At 42.9% G+C, this 18,675-nt stretch overlaps 2 protein-coding genes across 3 annotated transcripts in view; one reads left to right on the top strand and one right to left on the bottom strand.

The window, feature by feature from the left end:
- Positions 1–862: 862 nt before the first annotated feature.
- On the bottom strand, positions 863–7,654 carry samm50l (sorting and assembly machinery component 50 homolog, like). Its single transcript, XM_019257589.2, has 15 exons — positions 7,389–7,654; positions 6,466–6,579; positions 6,158–6,259; positions 5,954–6,041; positions 5,760–5,866; positions 4,894–5,024; positions 4,434–4,521; positions 3,945–4,073; positions 3,675–3,746; positions 3,281–3,367; positions 2,957–3,027; positions 2,597–2,664; positions 2,287–2,433; positions 1,935–2,076; positions 863–1,849 (listed from the first exon to the last, which is right to left on the bottom strand). Exons 1-15 carry the CDS (start codon positions 7,407–7,409, stop codon positions 1,804–1,806), a joined length of 1,413 nt encoding a protein of 470 aa, XP_019113134.1. The 5' UTR covers positions 7,410–7,654; the 3' UTR covers positions 863–1,803.
- A 2,112-nt stretch (positions 7,655–9,766) lies between these two features.
- scube1 (signal peptide, CUB domain, EGF-like 1) overlaps positions 9,767–18,675 on the top strand; it is a 97,633-nt gene continuing 88,724 nt past the window's right edge. For both annotated transcript variants that reach the window (XM_019257644.2, XM_019257643.2), the window contains exons 1-2: positions 9,767–9,980; positions 12,676–12,798. In XM_019257644.2, the coding sequence (XP_019113189.1) occupies positions 9,893–9,980; positions 12,676–12,798 (211 nt within the window). In that variant the 5' untranslated portion in view covers positions 9,767–9,892. The remainder of the gene's footprint in view (positions 9,981–12,675; positions 12,799–18,675) is intronic.

Below are 18,675 nucleotides of genomic sequence, written 5' to 3'. Positions count from 1 at the left end.
ATATATATAGTAGCCATAAGTTTGCTAATGGGAGTCAAACAAAGTTGCTAACATGCTAATAAATAAGCCTAATGTATGCTCATTTATTAGCACAATATAGGGTTATTCATTAGCATAATATGGGCTCATATATTATCAAGATAGATGCAAATGTTTTAGCCTGATATATGCTCACTTATTAGCATGATATAGGGTCATTGTCAGTCATTAGCATAATATATGGTATGTTTTAGCTGATTATAGACTCATTTATTAGCATTAGCATTTATTAGCATTAATAAAAGTATTCATTATTTATGTATTTTTGTGCTGTAATCCAACAAACAGTGTAACTTTTTTTTCAAAAAACCAGGCTCTGTATGGATTCTGCCATCTAAGGTTCAAAAGGCACAGTGTCCCTCTGCAGCTAGAGAGAAACTTGAAAGCTCTTCCCAGCGATCACCTGCTGTACACCTGGCCAGGCTTCCACACAGAACAAGCTCTGACCAAACACACATCTGGCACCATCCACACTCAACTGCCCTGCACAGGTTCCTGCAGAGCAAAGGTTCAGACAGTCACAACCTGCAAGGGCGACAGTGCCGTCACAGTTTAGACTCTACCCCGTACACCTGTACAGTTTCCTGGTAATAATGTGGCTTTTATTCCACCCACTGGATGTCCCTTTATCCCAGAATGTAATAAAACTATTCAGAAATTAAATTGTAACTCGTCTGTGTTATATACCTAATCAAGGTTAAAAGAACAGTACCTCACTTTAGTGACTGACACACACATATCATAAAAATCACAGACTGATACTTGCAGCTGCTTGACAGTTGAATGTGTATTTGAGAAACTACAAAAAGGATCCAAAGAAAAGCCAGGGGAGCAGCTGTGATTTATTTGTGAATATCTTCAACAACATCAAAAAGAGGACTAACGGTAAGAGCACTGGCGGTGGATGTTGCTCAAGGGGGGGGAGAGAGGGGTTCCCATCTCTGCTGCCGGCCCGACATCAACCCGCCGTTCTTCACATCAGACAGCGTTTGAACAAACCGCGTTTGGCGTGACGGTTGATTCTCTTTATACGCCGGCTGTTTCGATTTTAAAAAGTTCTCCTTTCTCTCGGTTCACTCCCTGGGCTGCCGCTGCAATCGATCGATTGCACAGTACAACTCAACAAAACTCATCAGGTCATGAGAGTGTGTGTTGTACGGTTAACTATCAATACTTTTTTTTACCAATTCTTGCTCCTGGAAGGCAAACTGGGAACATGCTCAAAATCTCTTTAACAATCTGGAGAATAAGTTACTTTGTGTGACCACAGGAAAAATAGTGGGTGAAATCACTAGTGGCTGACTTTTCCCCCACAGACAAGGTGCCAGCGCTGGAGATTTAAACTAAGGAAAGAGGGACAGTGGTCCAAAATAAAAGACCGAACCAGAACTCAATAGTCTACTGCAGAATAAGTGCCAAATTGTAATAGATTCACCATGATTATATATATTTTTTTGCCATTGCGTCCATGTCTTGTGCATCTGGTTACTTTCATCTCTGAACTCTGTAAAAGCACTTCCAGTTTGTACTGTAAAAACTTTCCATGGTTGTGTCCCGCAGCACTGGCACTTTGCTGTTTTAAAGTCTTAACTGGTGCATATTCAAAAGGAGGGTTCGGGGTGGTCAGGCACGTTTTCCCCAGGACATATGACCCATGCTAGTGTTACACACTCTACAACAAGTTACAGGTGACAAACAACGAGACATCCCTCCTCTTCACATCCGAGCCTCTGCTGGAGTGCCGAGGGCGGCGGAGTGATGAGGTCACAGGAAGCGGATTCCTGCTCCGAATTGGACACCGTCACATATCCTGTGAGGAGAGAGGAGAGACGTTCACTGTCACATCAGTGAGCCTCAGTCCTGTCATATCTAGGAGTGTAAAAGGTGAAGTCTACCTGTCTCCACTCTGAACTCCCATGGGTACACAATAGTTGAGCTCCAGTCTGGCGATGTTGCCGAGCCGCAGCACGATGCCCGCTCCGTACGACCAGCGGATGCACTCAGCCAGCTTCTGAAGGTGTGCCCGCGGGCCATCACCTGCACATACACAACACTCAACATGTTATAGTGAGACACTGGAAGCTTTCCTGATTCAGGAAATATCAGTCAGAAACACTCCAGGAGTGACTAATAGACTAGTTTGACTAATTTAAAATAAAATCCTACAACCAGTTTGAACAGGCATGTCATATCTATAGGCTACTTCAATATTTTTAGGTACAGTACATTTCTCCTCAGTCCACTCACCGTAGTTGAGGTTGCAGAGGTTTCCTGCGTTGAGGAAGAAGTGTGTTCTGAAGAGGTCTCCGAAGCCTCCCTTGCCTGGTCTGAAGGGCAGCGGAGTGTAGAGGTGCAGACCACCTGCCCAGTACGCCTCTCCGCCCAGATAGTCACCTGAAACACACACACACACACACACACACACACATTCACAGCATTAACCCTAGATGTGCTACACTACTCTGTGTAGTGGTTTGTATCACCATGGATGTTTTATACATTCAGCTAAAATACTTCTGTTCATTTTCTAAGATTTGTTTTATTAAACAGTATTTACCTTCACTCTGTGGCCCGATGCTGTACATTCCAAACCCTCGTACACTGGTTGGACCTCCAAGGTAGAACCTGGACAAAAAACAGAACCGTCATTGAATCACCTGAAAATAAGAGTTCTGTTTTTTGAGCCTTTTATGTTTACACACGACACCTATGTTTATAACCCAGAACAACATGATAATCTTGATCATCATTAAGAAGCTAATACTCAAATAATCTTATTTTAGGGAGGTTGGAGGTTCAGCTTCATAAAAAGAGCCAATCATTGTTCTCAGAGGAAGTGGTATGTTGAAGTCTCCCGCAGCAGCCGGGGACTGTGTGTCAGAGCCAGATGACAGCTCTTGTAATGAATCAGATGTACCTGTCAGCGATGCAGGACGGCTGTCCTCCCAATGGATAAAGCATCCCACCCCACAGAGAGGCAGAGAGGACCTGGGAGGACACAAAATGTTCCCTTCATATCAGTCGTTCAGAGAAACAGAAGAAAGAAAAAAACAAAACGTCCATCAATGTTTCTCTGTGACTCATTTAGTGATGATTTATCGCCCACTGGTGGCTTAATGCACTTAATGCAACTAACTTTACATGTGCACCATGAGCACGGCTCGATAGACAATACACAGAAGCAACACTTTTAGAAGTGAGTCCTGTTGAACGTGTTTGCAGTGACTTATTTCTGTCTTACCGAGTCCCAGAAGAGCCGTCTGTTGAGCTGCAGCTCAAAATCCTCTTTCAAGAAGCTGGCGTCTCCTCCTGTGTACCCAGCCAGTTCCTGCAGAGCAGAGAGACACATCAATACATCTCTGCGAAGTGACTTTGAAACAACACCTCATTCTGTAATAACTTCTGCATTGTCCTAACAGCTGCTAATTAATGTTTCAAATATCAGTGATCTGTCATGTCACCCTGAGGAGTCACATTTAAGTTCTGGTACCAAATCAGCCTCCAGGAGCAGCTGGACTTGTTCTTCCTTTGTTTTATTCATCATATTCAGAATTTAGAAGTTATAAATATTAATATTATATGTATTATTTAATATTGTATTGGCATGTAACATGGACACATGTGTGCACACTTACCTGGTTGATCCGGAGTAAGGCACCTCTGCTGGGGAAAATGGCAGAATTCCTTGAATCCACTGACACAGTGTGCTGCAAACAAACAGAACAGGAGCAGAGGACAAAATGTTTTTTAGAAACAGTTCCTGAAAACTAAATGCATTAAGGGCAGATATGTTGAATATATAATATATATAAATTAAATGATGTCTCAGAAGAGACATAAAACAAACAAAAACTAAATCAGATATTATGGATGTAGCAGGAGGTAGAAAAAGGCTCTGGCTGTACCGAGAGGGCAGATTTCAGTGAGTGTCCGCTCTCCTCGCGCACGGCGAAGGAAGCGCTGCGTGCCAGGCAGCCCAGCTCCCTCCAGACACCCTCCCACTTCAACGTGTGGTTAGTCACTCCGAGGGGAAACTGCAGGAGCACAGGAAGATGGAGAGCTTCAGTTTGTGGCAGATAAACATGTCAGTCCTTGCTTGACACAGTTACAGTGATTACTGGGGCCAAATTCAAGTGTAATTCAAGTACAGAGCACATAGACAAGTTTAGTCTGTCTATTTTAAATTGCTTTATTGGCTTGAATTATATGGTCACCTTTGGGGAACTTACATTCATTTCCTGGACACTCTAATCCTGAACACTGAGCCCAGAATCTGATTTTTCCCCAATTAGGGGACAGCTCTCCAATTAACTCAGTCTGCAGTCTGAAATGTGTCCCCAAAAGTGAACATAAGTCACACACCCACACCCACACACACACACCCAGCCTCTTACGTTGACTTCTGCAGACATGCCTCTGTCGGTCTCTTTTAAGGAGCTCCATGGGAACTGGCCGGTGACTTTGTACATGTTGAGGGTGAGGCTGAAAACAGAGGACACCAGGTCAAAAAAATCTGTCTCGGTGTTGCATTTAAGCTTTACTTGAATGCATTATCCATTAACAGACTGTTCAGAACCTTTTCCTGCTCCCAGTAGCAAATGGACCTGATTTGCATTTACTCAATACAATAACAGAAAGAAAAACACTCTTCAAATAGTAAGTGGAGAAGCCGTTTACAAGGTCACAGAAATAAATGAAATGCTGGGTTTTAAGTTTTATTAAAATCTAGAAAGCCTTGTGACTCCCCCATGAAGCTTTGGTGACCCCTAGTGAGGGTCAGGACCCCCAGGTTAGGAACCAGTGCACTAGAAAACAGTGAGACAGGTGGCTTCAGAGTGTATGTAACTGACATACTTGCGTTCAAAGTGTCCAGGCTGGGGCTTGAAAAAGGACAGGCCATATGACGTCTCCTTGGTCCCATAGGAGAACTGGAAGGTGAGTTTCTCAGCTCGGCCCAACATGTTGGGCAACTTCAGACCCAGGACCTGGAACACCAGACACACAGACACACACACATCAATCATATATAAGATATGATTCATATGGAAGCAGCTTTTCTTGACAATCTTTTCCAGCACACCAGCTGTCCTGACAGAGGAAGGTCAAAGGTGGAGTGGGTTAAAGGTGAAGAAACTATTTTGTCTGTCGGTTCCATTTCTTCCATCAGAATGTAAAGCATCTGTATCGTTGCCATAGTTACAGCAGGCAAATGCTGTGTGTCTACTGCATCGTACCGATCGCTGTTACACTGTCAAAAACTGTGGGTAGTGCCTGGAACCTGGTACTTTATTTGGTATCGATACTAAATGGTAGGAGTGAAAACACTGCAAAATGGGTGTAGACGTTCCTCTGTTTTTTGCCGACACAAGGATATCAAAAGGGCAGAATATCCTCCATTGTCAATGTGTGCTTGTGTTGCACTGTCACAGCATTTTCCACCTACATTGAGAGGGTACCAGCTGCATTGGACAGTGAAATTGAGAAGTACCAGAAGTATCTGGTACCAAAAGTGTGTTGAATTTAGTTGGGCTGAGTTGCGCCATGCAGTGGAAACACAGAAAACATGTTCCATGGCTGTGGTATGAAAGAGATTCAGAAACTAAAGTATGTGTGAGATGGATGCATGTCGAGATGGATACTAGTAAGAAACTAAGACTCACTCTACCCAAGCCAACAGAGGGACATGTGACTGACATGAGTGACGCAAGTGTTTCTCTCACCATGCTTCCTTCATTGTTGCCGACCATGGTGTTGTAGCTTCCCGTCAGTCTCTTTACCTCGATCACCTCAAAGGTTACATCCAGCCCATTGGGCAGAGCGTCTGTGCCTGAGGAGGGAGGACCAATCAGGATTATTTCTGCACAGTCATGTCAGCTGAACACACTGTCATGATATAGCACCAAGGCAGAGTTACCTTCAGATGTGTCGATTAGAACCTCCACCTCTTTGAAGATCCCCAGGCGGAGCAGCTTCTGTCTGGCGATGTGAGCTTTTTTCATCACCTGAAACCAAGACAGACAGAGCTCTGCGCTTAGCAACTGTCGTCTACGAGACTCTACTGTACATCTGTTCAGAGTGCTGCCCTGCCTCGGTGGCGAGTGCGGTCACAGATACATACATCAATGAGGTTCTTGGCGTGGAAAACATCCGAGATCTCGTAGCCAAGCAGATCCTCTTTAGTTCTTCCAAGACCCTGGATGTTGACATGTTGGACCACCACCTGGAATCAAAGACATTTTACTATTCATTTTACTGTCACCACCACATATGGATGAAAACATACTTAAAATGTATTTTCCTTGAATGTGATAGCAGTGCAAATATCCCCTTTTTAGTCTGTCTGTACTTATATACAGACATCAGATGGTACTGTGGTTAGCATCCAGTGAATTCTGTTAGTGCCACTTCTATTCTATTACTACTCACATCTTTGTTTTCGAGGATCTCCTGCTTGGACTCCTGCTCCACCTCTGGAGCCTCCACCAAGTCATCGGGGTTGACGCCCAAGTCCCGGCCATGCATTGGGAGAGGATCCAGACTCTGCAATGATAAGACCAACGCTTTAAATGACACCGCCTGCAATTATCTAATGCAAATTTACACAGCGCCTGGAATAAAATCCTCCTCGATTTTAACCTCCAGGTTCATTTCCGACTCTGTGTTTGGTTTTTTGATCCTGCTGCTCTCTCTATCCGAACAATAACTCAATAAAAAAAAAGTGTGTATGACACCTAGAGCAGCTGTCAAGGAAGAGAAAGGGCAGTACAGGCTGTGGGTGGGGCTTTAAGAGAGGAAGAGTGTCTGATGTCCTACTGCCAGTGAAAGTCACTGCACATGGTGAGGGCTGACCTGATCATTAAGTTAGTTTAAGATGAATAACAATAATAATAACTGGGATATGATACTTTAAATCTACTGGGATTTTTGGATATTAAGGCAGTGACAGAGGTCAATAAGCTTATTACAGAAGAGTGACATCATCTTGTGGATTTATTACATTGTTTTGGTCTAATAAACTCTTAATCTCCGTAAATCATGAAATATAGTATATGGAGATATTTTGTCAAAAAAAAAATAAAATGACGATATATACATTTTAAAATGCCGCCCCGCCTATATTAGCAGCATTACGGCCTTTTAAATGAGCTAAGGTAAAGTGACACGGTTCGTCCACGCACAGCTCGGCCGTACACACTCAGGTGGGCCGGTCACCTGTCTCCACGGTCAGTGTCTGTCTCGCTGCGTGGAACAGTACATCGAGTACAGACGCTGCAGCACTGACTGCACAGGAGGAGGTCATGGTTAAATCCCCGCACGAAGGCCAGCCGGCGGGAAGAAACTGAGTTTACCTTCGCATGGACAGCCCCCATGGTAACTACCCGCTCCTCGCAGCCTCTTCAGTCGGGGTCAGCTGCTCTGTTCACCGGACAAAAGTGACAAATGACAGCGGCTACTTTCTCCAGCACCGAGCCCCCTTCAAGGGAGACGCCATGACAGTCGGTGACGTCTCGTGTTGCGTTCAAGTACTCCTCGTGATTTACATCAAGTTAAACTTTCATTCGGATTTTTTTTTTCCACCGTCTCGTTGTTTATGTATCAGTACACATGTAAGGAAAAAAAAGTCTCACATTCAAGAAGCTTCAGCATAAAATTAGGAGCTGCTTATTTGTTCTCGACAGTTTCAGCAACACACAAGCAGATACAATGTGATGCGAAAATTAATAATAGCAGCCTAATATGCAGCTGCAATGTGAATACGTGTGGCTAGTGTAAGCTCTCAGCTGTCGTTCTTCAGTAATGATAAAAATGAAACCTCTCCACTGCCTCAATGCCAGGCCTAAAAGGACAAACAAGCAGCTACAGATGCAAGCACGAGAGCAAATTAATGCTCTTGAAGGCATCACCTTGTCTACTCACGGTGATTGGATAAAAATGCAATCAAGTGGGCGGGACGAGACAAAGTCACGTTGAAGCTGTTCCTCCAGCTGGTGGCGCTGTTTGACTTGTATTCGCTGACTTTTCACTTCACAGCTTCACAACATCTGGACAAAAACTGATGGCATAGAATGTTTCGACTATCTAGTCACGTCGGTACTGAGTGTTGTCACATTGTGTCCATTTGGTGTAATGCACGTTTTGCATTTTGTAAGTTTAAAGGACCGGTGTGTAAGAATTAGTACCATCCAAATGAAACTATATTCCAAGCAAGTTGGAGAACCTATGGTGGCTGACACTACAATGTAGAAAAACCAAAGGCCCGTATCTAGGGACAGCAGGGGCGCTGCCAGGAATTTTGGGCCCCAAGACAAAAAAATCCAAATGGGCCTCCCCTTTTTTGGGGGCCTATTTTTTGTGGCCCCTGTCAGCTGTGGGCCCTTGGAATTGTCCTAACTTCCCTCCCCCCCTGTGTTTAGAGTTTAGTTTGTCCATCCTGCTACTGTAGAAACGTGGTGATGCAACACAGCAAACTCCATGTAAGAAGCTGCTCTCTGCAGATATGAATATAATTAATATAGGTTACGAAAACATCATTATTCAACTTCTTCTTCAACTAGAGCTCCCTAAATCCTACACACTGGTCCTTTAAGCATTAAGTATATAAATGAATGTAGTAAATGATTGCAACTTTAATGATCTTTTGTTCATAATATAAAATCAGAAAGGACACGGTCTGTAGTCTTTGTATGTGAAACATGTAGGATGAGTAGGAGTTAGTACAGAGAGCTAAACAACAGAGTATGTGATCTGATAGAGAAACTGTGAATAGGGAGGCAAAAAATGGAATTGTGCCGACGATGGAGGCTACAGTAAATGGATTAGAACTGGCCACATTTTGACAACTACAAGAGTTCAAGTTTAGGTAAACTTGCAGGTAGTGTATTTCATCAAGCAATCAAAGTCTTTGATCATGTCAGATTAGCACATGAACACCCTGTAGATGTACTTGAGCCCCTGGAGGTCTGAGGCTCTGGTATGGTCCATTCTTGACCCTTGATGTCAAACCACTAGGTGTCAGTATTTCTCAATCCTTAAACTTTTGTAACCTCTCGTGATTCACAAAACTTGAGTTTAAGACTACTAAAGAACAAATGACAGTGTTTAAGCCTAGACTCCTTCATATTGCCTTATCCTCTGCCCTCATACAGTAATGGTTCCCAATCACCCACAGGTTATAGACTTTATAGACTTTTCTAATGTTAGAAGTTTACATGTATGAGACCAAGACTCTTTGAAATCAGTGATTATCAACTTTGTTTTTGTCACATTACATACAGGTTATGGACCTGAACTGTGATCAGTTTGAGTCTGCTATAGTTAGACCCCTGACAGGATGAAATGTGACATAAGACATAAACAGCAAAAGTTGGTGGTCCCTCAGATTTGGGAGCCCAAATTAGGGACCACTGCTATAAATCTATAAATTTGTCCTCATTTGGCATTCAAATACTAATTATTTTAATTGGAATTAGAGTTTCTGAGTTAGAATTTTTATGAATTTCTTTAATTGTGATTTTATTTTTATCTGAGGTTTTTAGGCTTGGGGAACCCTGAGTATCTCCATCATGACGGACGCACACACACACACACACACACACACACACACACACACACACACACACTCCCCCCTCTCTACCGGCACAAACAAGCCAATCAGAGAGCTCAGATTGCCTCCGCTCTCTCCTGCTGTTCTCTCTCTCTCTCTCTCTCTCTCTCTCCCCGCCGCTGCCAGTCCACCTAAAGCGGTCCTCCTCCTCTCCTATCATAGACACACACACATACGCACACATACACACACACATACAGTCCAAACCCCCAGAAAAAGCCCTGCTGAATCCTCACACCGTCTGTCAGCATGGGGAGCGCTTGTTTTTCCCGGGACGTTTGTTTGTTTATCCTCCTCATAAATACTTGCAGGGTGATGGGGAATGTCGGACTCGCAGGTAAGAGCTCCCCTTTCCTCTCTGTCTTGCTTTATTGGTAAACATGAAATGCACTTTTTTTTAAAATTTTTTGGTGGCTTCTTTCGGTGTCACCGGCGTGCGAGGAAAAAGAAAGATGACCGGGAAAATTATCATGATATGTTTGGAGATTTAAAAAATAAATCATGTCAACTTATAAATGAATTAGTAATATAAGTAATACATGCGCATTGCAAGTTCCTTTAATGATATCACAATGTGTTTGTATCCAGTGTGATATCAGAACAGCAACGTAGTGATGCAAAAACGCACTTAAAGGCTGAAAAAATCGCATTTACGCACCGTTTAAATCATTTTTGCGCGTTTAATTTGCCCATTTCTTGACTCATGTTTAGTTTATTAAATGCCAAACTCTTGGTAGAAACTCAGTTTTGCATCCCAGCCTTTCCTGAAAAACCTTTTTGTGATGCGTAAACTGGTTTCCAGTCGGTTAACCAGCGTCCCAGACTTCACTGAAACTTCTGTTTCCTGCGCGCAAAGGTCAGTTCCAATCGGAAACCGCAGCTTGATCTCTGGGTTAAGCACTCATTTGCTTAGATTTTTTTGAGTGAGAGGGCTGCCTGTTTTGATATTTCGCCGTCTGGAAATCGGGCTAATGATTTACCGAAGGTGGTTTTTTAAAAAAGCTGTCCATTGAGCCGCTAGAGAGCACCTTGTCTCCGGGTTTGGTGGCCTGTCCGGAGCTGGAGGAGGGAGGTGGAGGCTGTGTGTGTGTGTGTCTATGTAAATGTGTGTTGAAGGGGGGTGGTGGCAGGAGGGCCAAGTCCCAGGAGGAGCACACATGCAGGCAGTCAGGCAGGCAGCAGGGGCCCAATATCGACCGGGCAGCAGCAGCACATTGTTCAGCCTCCCACCACTGTGAATGGATGAGGAGTCAATATTGAGACACTGAGCCACCATGCAGGCGAGGCTTTGTCAAAACCAGGAGCACTCAGGTTTATAGAGCACCCTGCAGGAGGGAGAGGAGATAAAGTGAAACATCTGAGTGAGAGTGTCTCCTCCTGCAGCTTTTCACCCTCAAACATCACATAAAAGACTTGAACTTGTTGCTGCTTTCTGTCTGTCTCGATCTCTTTGCTCTGACACCAATGAAACTACAATAAAATGCTTTTTAACAGAAGAAATATTTATTGTAAATTCCATTTTATCGTTTATTTATTGCCTTTTATATGGCTGAGTCGGGCGGAGGGCCAGACAGAGAGCAGGGGCTGAACCACAGGCAGCTTCCAGCAGGGTTACCTAACTCACACACAGGCTATTTATACACTGATGGAAGCAGAGGCCGAGCCAAGGAGCTTTGTGGTGATGCAAAGGTCTGCCGAACGATGGGATATGACAAACATCTCTAAGTCTGACTCTGGGTACCCCCATTCCACCCCTCCCTCTGTCTGTGTGTAATGAGTTGGCCCTCTGCCCTGGGATTCAGGCCCAGATGTGACCAGCTCCTCTATCAATAACCTGATCAATTGGGGAGCCGTTAAGCCTTCTGTTCTCTGTGTTCTCTGGGGCTGGACCTTGACTTTAGAGCTTTCTCTCACTGTCACACAAAAGCGGTTTATAATTTATCTTTGGGAAGGATGCCATTGGATTTGACTGATTTGAAAAAAACTGTCGAGTTAAAGCAACTTTGTGTTGCTTTAAAGCTGCAGATAGAAAAATATGTGTTTTGGGTTAGAGGTTCATAGCCTTAAAGGGGTATGCTCTTTATATCACATTCACATAAAGTTGTTTCAAATTGAAGCAGTCTGAGATATGCTGATTTTTATGCCCACAGTATGAGTCCTTTTTTTTTTTAAAAAAAAGCCAGATATTACATTTCCCAAAATGCAACTCAATCACAGTTTTGATCAGATCCTCCCTGCCCGGTGAAAGAATCAGTATACTTCAACTCAAGCGTTTGCATCTATTAGGAGAAAACTTTTCTCTCAGTTTCCGAGCACAGCCAACACACTTTCACTGAAACAGCTTTCAGGCTCCTCCTCATGTAAACTGGCTTTCATATGTCTTTTAAAGCAATACCTTCTTGTGAGCCATCATCACTGGTTCCATACGTCAGTCCAGGTCAAGGAATAAGCTTAGAAGATTAGAGGAATACTTGATATATTTAACCTTTTCATTTTATTTTGGGTTCTTTACTTTTTTATTTTCCTCTTTTCTCCCATCAGATTTTTCTCTTTATTATTATCTTTATTAATTAGTGTAACTGTGTATGTTGATAGAAGATGGAAGATTCATTAATTTGTCCTCATGTACGTGTAAAATAAGCCAAAAGAGGTAAAAGTAGTAAACGTGTAGTGCCGACCTGTTATCTGTGCTATCTGCCGTCTGTGATTTGCAAAAATGATATGTGCACGTTCTTGTCATGTGATATCAGTTAAACAGCACACAAAGTGACGGGGTCACTGCAGTTAGGAAACAGCTCCATCCAAGGGATGCACTAGTGCAGCCTTTTCTCTCCTGTTACAAATTCTAATAGCTCAGGCTGTTAAGGTGCCAATCCAACACCAGTGCTTTTTTCTAAATTCAAAAGATGTGTACATCACTGCATGGAGCTCATACTGAAAATGTAGTAGCATAAGCTCTGTATGGGTTCTGAAACATCAGAACACCTCATTAAATCCGCTTGGACTCATTGGCTACTGATTTTTTTGTGCAGATGCAGACGAGTGTGCAGAGGGTTCGGACGACTGCCACATTGACGCCCTCTGCCAGAACACTCCCAAGTCCTACAACTGCATCTGCAAGCCGGGCTACAAGGGAGATGGCAAGCAGTGCGAGGGTAAGTGACCTTTCTACTTCATCATGCTCCTTCACTTCACTTCTCCTCGTCTCTGCTTTCTGGACTTATTAACTCTTAGTACCCAAAAATGGATCTCGGCTGATCCAAGTACAAGTAGAAGCACATTCAGGACAGGGTTGAGATTTATTTATTAAGGCACATGTGCGCTTGCACATGCATCCACAAAGGACAGATTAGTGTTGGACCAGTCAGTGAACTGTGGGTTGAGACGATGATGTAACTCCATCTTTGACTCACAGCCTCAGCATGCTTACTGGGTTGTCTAACAGTGTCTGAAACCCCCTTGGCTTTTAGCAAAGCAGTCCATTTGACAATCATGCCCGGGTTGTGCAATGATTGGTCAGGTGTGCAGGTGTCCATCTCAAACATATCCAGATTTAATGTAGGTGGATCTGAGTACAAGAACTAGGCCTCTGATGTAACGGTGCCTCAGACAGCTGTTTCACAACACACAGGATCTCCTAATTAACAGGGAGGAAGTGGACTGTGCGAGGGTGTTAGGGTGAGATGGGGGCAGCACCTGGCTGTGCGTTCACACCTCCACTCACTTCTGCCTCAAAGCACAGCATAGCTGGAGCTCCGTCGACTGCACAGATATGCTATCCACCTCTCTCTGTTATGTTGAATCCTAACGCGCACACACACACACACACACACACACACACACACACACACACACACACACACACACCCTTTTAAATATTTCAAACTTTATTAACATTAAAGGAGTAAAGGGCTGAATGACGCCTGGGTGCTCTAATAAGCCATCTGTAACGGCGCCCACCTGTCAATCAAAGTGGCCACGCTGTTTATTCTGCTCATGAGTTCTATAAAAATTCACCCTCAGTACGGTTGTCATGAAGGGGGAAATTAGCTATAGAGACCAAAACTGTTTTTGTACCAGGCTGTAAACATGTTTATTCCTGCTGTGAAGTTGGACATTTCAACATAGGGACTTATGGAGACTGACTCACTTCTGGAGCCAGCCAAGTGGCTTTTCAAGGAATAACAGTTTTTAGCACTTCTGCATTGGCTTCATTTCCCAGCCACAGAGGTTGGCGCTCGTGACAACTTCTGACTGGGCAAGAAACATGAGCGGTCAGACAGCCAGACAGGTTGTGAAAATGCCAACAGTTAACCGGATCATCTAAACCAGTGGTTCTTAACCTTGTTGGAGGTACCGAACCCCACCAGTTTCATATGCTCATTCACCAAACCCTTCTTTAGTAAAAAATAAAATATGATTTTTTTTACTGGTGCACAAAATGAACCGTGCATTAACATCACCTTGTTCAAATAAAAAAACCAACACAGTGCATGAACTCACAACTTACCTCAGTGTGACTTCTGCTGTTGCCTTTGAGAGACCAGTTCAGATATGCGTGGCTTCACCTTGGCAAGTGCCAGTCTCATGTCATTTTCACAGCAAAGTCTGTTCCTTTTCTTAGTTTTTATGTCCAGCATCCACGAAAACGATTGCTCACAAAGATATGTTGTAACAAATGGTATAAAAAATTCCAGGGCGGAGGCTCCACCGAACCCCTGAGACCGACTCACCGAACCCCTAGGGTTCGATTGAACCCAGGTTAAGAACCACTGATCTAAACCAAGTTCCATTAAACTGGAATTATGCTTACAAGCTTCATTTCCCGTTATACACAGTTATGGAGTTACCAAAGCAATATCACCTCAGGGTCCATTTGGTTGTTGTCCTGGAGCTTTTGATTTTATCAAATATCTTCTGAGTTAAATGGTTTCTGAAGAGCCGTCGTGAAGCTCAGTGTATGGTGGCTCTGGCCAACACTGTGTATTTCTGCTATAAAATTGGACATTTTAATATGGGGACTTATGGAGGATGATGTCTTCTGTAGCCAGCCTGCAGTGGCTGTTTGAGGAACTGCAGTTTTTGGCACTTAAACACTGGCTTCATTTCACAGCAACAGAGGTTGCCGCTTGATTTTGATCTATTTGTCTCAATGACGTGTTGTAACTATACAGTTATTTCCTACATTTCCCAGAATTCTTTTATGTAGTCCACAGAGAACTTGGCCAAACTTGTTCTGTTCCAGTTGTGAATGTTAGAAGTGAATGCAGAGAAATTTCTACATTCATATCGTGAACATAGAATTAGCTTTCTGATTGACATTTTCTGCTCTTAAACTTGTTGTTTCTGTGTCATGTGAATTTTTCACAATAGCCCTAAAAAACTGCATTACCCAGGGGGCAATACGTGATACTTACCCATTCCCATTCTTGCTTGCCTGCTTTTCTCTCTTGATCTAAGTAAGTTACAATAACCTCAAAATAATGTTGGTCTGGCTCCAAAAAGGTACAAAGAGAACATGAACACAGTCAGGCGATGACACAACAGAGCTTCTTTTATTTACTGCAGAAATTCAGAACGTAGTACTTAATGATTTCCTGATACGGGCTGATACACACGCCAACATGTGAATAAGGGGAGTGCTGGCACTTATTTTTTTCCACTTCAAGCACTGTCCAGGAATAACTGACACGTTCCCTGTTTGCTCAGCTGCATGTACTCAAACTCACACACAGAAAATAAGATAGGGCTGTGTTGTGATATGCATGGTACCAGTGTTACAGGATTGAATTCCATAGGGTTCAGTCGGATAAGAGAATTACAATTTAAAGTCCAGTAAGAGCAGGGTAAAGAAGACTGAACAGAGTTTTTAGCCATTTTCAAAAAGAACGTCTATAATATGGAATTTATTATATGTTGATAACACCCATGCTAGTAAACTTTCTTGGGAGCTGTAGTTTTTTGTATGCTAATAAATAATTGTTGTTTAACTCTTCATTTAGAGCCGAGCTAGTCTAGCCCACACATGACGTCATGATGATGGCTCTCTCTTAGTGTTGAGTGATTGGATGGATACTCAGTCGCTGAGATGTTTTTGTTTGTTTTTTTTAGGTGAATTTTGTCCGTTTATTCACTAATTTGATGGTCTATATCTGACGAACAAGTTGGGGAAAACAGATACTTTCACATCTAACTCAATGAATTAAGGATTTATTTTGACCAAATTGTTCAAACAATGGAAAAACTTGGTTATAGGTGATTTTGTGATTTTTTTTTTTGTTAAGTTAAGAAGGTAATTAAGAGAGTAATTTCAATCAGAATCAGAAAGCTGGATATTTTCTTTCTTGACATTTTGTGAGTGTATTTTGTTTATTAATAGAGCTGAAACTAACAGGGGCTATATTCTGTATGTACCTGAGGTGTAAATATATTGATAATCACCGCGTGTGTTGCGCTGAAAACTGACCAACCCTACTCTTGATGGAACATTTTCTAGCTATTACAGTAGATTTATAGCACAAAACAACTTCTCATTTTTTTTGTTTTTGTTTTACTGACCCTTTAAATGTGCATGACACACATTGTGTCCTCTGCAGGAGACAGCAGAAGATTTGGGCTTTTCAGGAATGTGAACTTCCTCCGATAAAGCTGCTGTCTGAAAAGATCTGTCCTGCTAGCCACTTTTTATTACATCACTTCACCTGTGCCAGGATTTGAATCAGTGTGTGTGTGTATGTCAAACATGCCTCATGATACACTCTCCTCCCATCGCTTGACTGTATGTACGCTGAGATCTATTGAACTCCCCCCAGTGATGTGGCAACAGCTGACAGGGACGTCGAACGAAGACAGATGGTGGATGGGATCTGACCCCTGACCCCGGTGATTAGATATGTGCGCTGTAATTGGCCGGCTGTGTTTTCCATCAACAGGCATTACGGGCCACTTTGCCAGCCCATCGCCATTAGCGGCTCTGCTATTCCTGGAAGCACCTGGAAGCAGCAGAGCGCCTGTACTCGCTCTCTCCATCCCCCAGGTCTTCTCTGCTTCTTTATCATCAGCATCATTCCCTATCAGCTAGGACTCACTCAACAGCGAGTGGAACACATGGTGGATTGTGAGAAACTGGATAAAACTGAGGCTTTGTCGTTGACACTTTACTGCACAATCCTCATGAGTGCGTTGGTTCTGATCTGTCCACACTGTGATCTCTCATTTGTTATCTTATCAGAGTTTTCTGTCCCGAGCACCTGATTTTTCTCCACAGACCTTCAGATGCACTCATACATGCACACATGATACATTCATATCATCTCCACATCACTGGAATCGGCGTACTATATTTTAGCGCGACATGAGAATATTCTGTGTGGTTTGGCAATATTACGTGCTGGCATAAAGACTAGCAGTATTATGTGCAAAGTCAACACTAACAAAACTAAAAAGGTGGTGCTAATTAAAAATAATGAGCTGTGTGGGTTGTCCCAGCCTCCAGACAAACGAATCATGGAAAATGTCTCTCCTACCCCATCACATTCATATTTTCTCTCTTCAGTGGCTTATTTAAGTTGTATCATTTCAGGGTGCAGACAAAATAACAAGTAGCGTGTTATTTCAGTATGTTGGGGGTGTACTTCAATGTGTATGGACTGTATGGATATATTCATATTCCTAACGCATGGACAGCACCCTGTGGAAACAAGTCCTCCCTCTGTGCATCTACTCAGCAGTTGAGTTTTAACAGTATAATATCATAAAGACTGCACATCTGTCCACAGGCTTCCCAGATAACAGTTGAAGCGGAATATTGATAAGACACCCACATCACGATCACCATACCCACTGCACACACAGTGCAAACTGACACAATATTATTGGGTGTTACTGTCGTGAACGAGAGTCCTTAATCTTACAGGTGGAATCTGCAACTCTTCACACAAACGTGTTCCTGTTTTGTTGCACTGATTAATATAACATAACAACGGGTTGCTCCACAGCATCAAGATGGAGGTCAATGAACACGTTTCGTTACATGATTATGTTCATTGGAACTAGTTAAAGCTTCATATATGTCGATATAGCCCATTCAATTCTGAAAAGTTTGCAGAACTCATAGTGGTGCAAGAATCTAAACCGCAAATACCTGGCAACAAGCGTTTTCAGTTATTGATATTCATCTAAAGCGAGCACGGGCAAGTTAAGAAAGGGTTGTCGCTTTGGGTAATGTAAAGAATCAAGTGGGAGAGGGAGTGCTGGTCGCGAGAAAGCTGGTGAGTTCGAGAAATAGATGTTATTTTCTGATTGTTTCGCATCGGTTACACACCTACACCGCTGCGTACTGCCACACAACCCTGTGCTAATCTACACAACACCTGATTTGTTGTGAATACAGCCTTAAAGGTGTATCAACCCGAGAATTGCTGTGCAGTGGTTAATGATAGTGTGAGACAATTCTGTAAAGTAATCATGGCATGAACCATTCTCACCTCGCTGAGCGACACTTTCTTGGTGGGTGTTACACTGGCAAAAGTTAATCCAAGTTCTTTACCAGACAGTCATACATTTGAACTCCCCTTGCATCATTACAGCAGTCTCATTGGAATGAATGAGAAAGGGGTGTCGTTTAGCTTAGTTGGTAGAGCATCCACCGCATGTATGAAAGGCTCTGTCCTTGCAGCAGTAGCCCAGGGTTCGAACCCAACCTGCAGCCATTTGCTGCATGTCATTCCCCATCTCACATTCCTGTCACTCTTTGGCTGTCTCTATACAATAAAAGCTTGAAAAGGCCAAAAAAAAATATCTTAAAAAAAAAGAAATGAGTGAGAAAACTGTATTTTTCTGGTCTAATGCCTGTCTGAATAACGCCTTCTTTGGGCTAACTGTGCAGCTGCATCCATCTGCATTGGCAAATACTCAATAATAAAAGACTTGGATCAGGATCATGGCCTGAAACACTTGATTGAAAAACATTAGAGAATGACCTTATGTCCAGTCCTTGAAAACTTTGACATTTCCTAATTAAGAAACAGTGT

This window comes from Larimichthys crocea, chromosome XX, assembly GCF_000972845.2.
Source record: "Larimichthys crocea isolate SSNF chromosome XX, L_crocea_2.0, whole genome shotgun sequence".
Classification (NCBI taxonomy): domain Eukaryota; kingdom Metazoa; phylum Chordata; class Actinopteri; family Sciaenidae; genus Larimichthys; species Larimichthys crocea.
Note: the sequence above shows the minus strand (reverse complement) of the source record. Positions and strands in the feature narration are given on the sequence as shown.

Bases quoted from the DNA above. Each gene is read 5' to 3' on its own strand.
- samm50l (XM_019257589.2), bottom strand. From the start codon at position 7,409: ATGGGGGCTGTCCATGCGAAG. The intron at 6,260-6,465 runs GTGAGTAGTAAT...CTTTGATTCCAG, and splicing joins AGATCCTCGAAAACAAAGAT to GTGGTGGTCCAACATGTCAA. The intron at 4,522-4,893 runs GTATGTCAGTTA...CTCTGTTTTCAG, and splicing joins CCTGGACACTTTGAACGCAA to CCTCACCCTCAACATGTACA.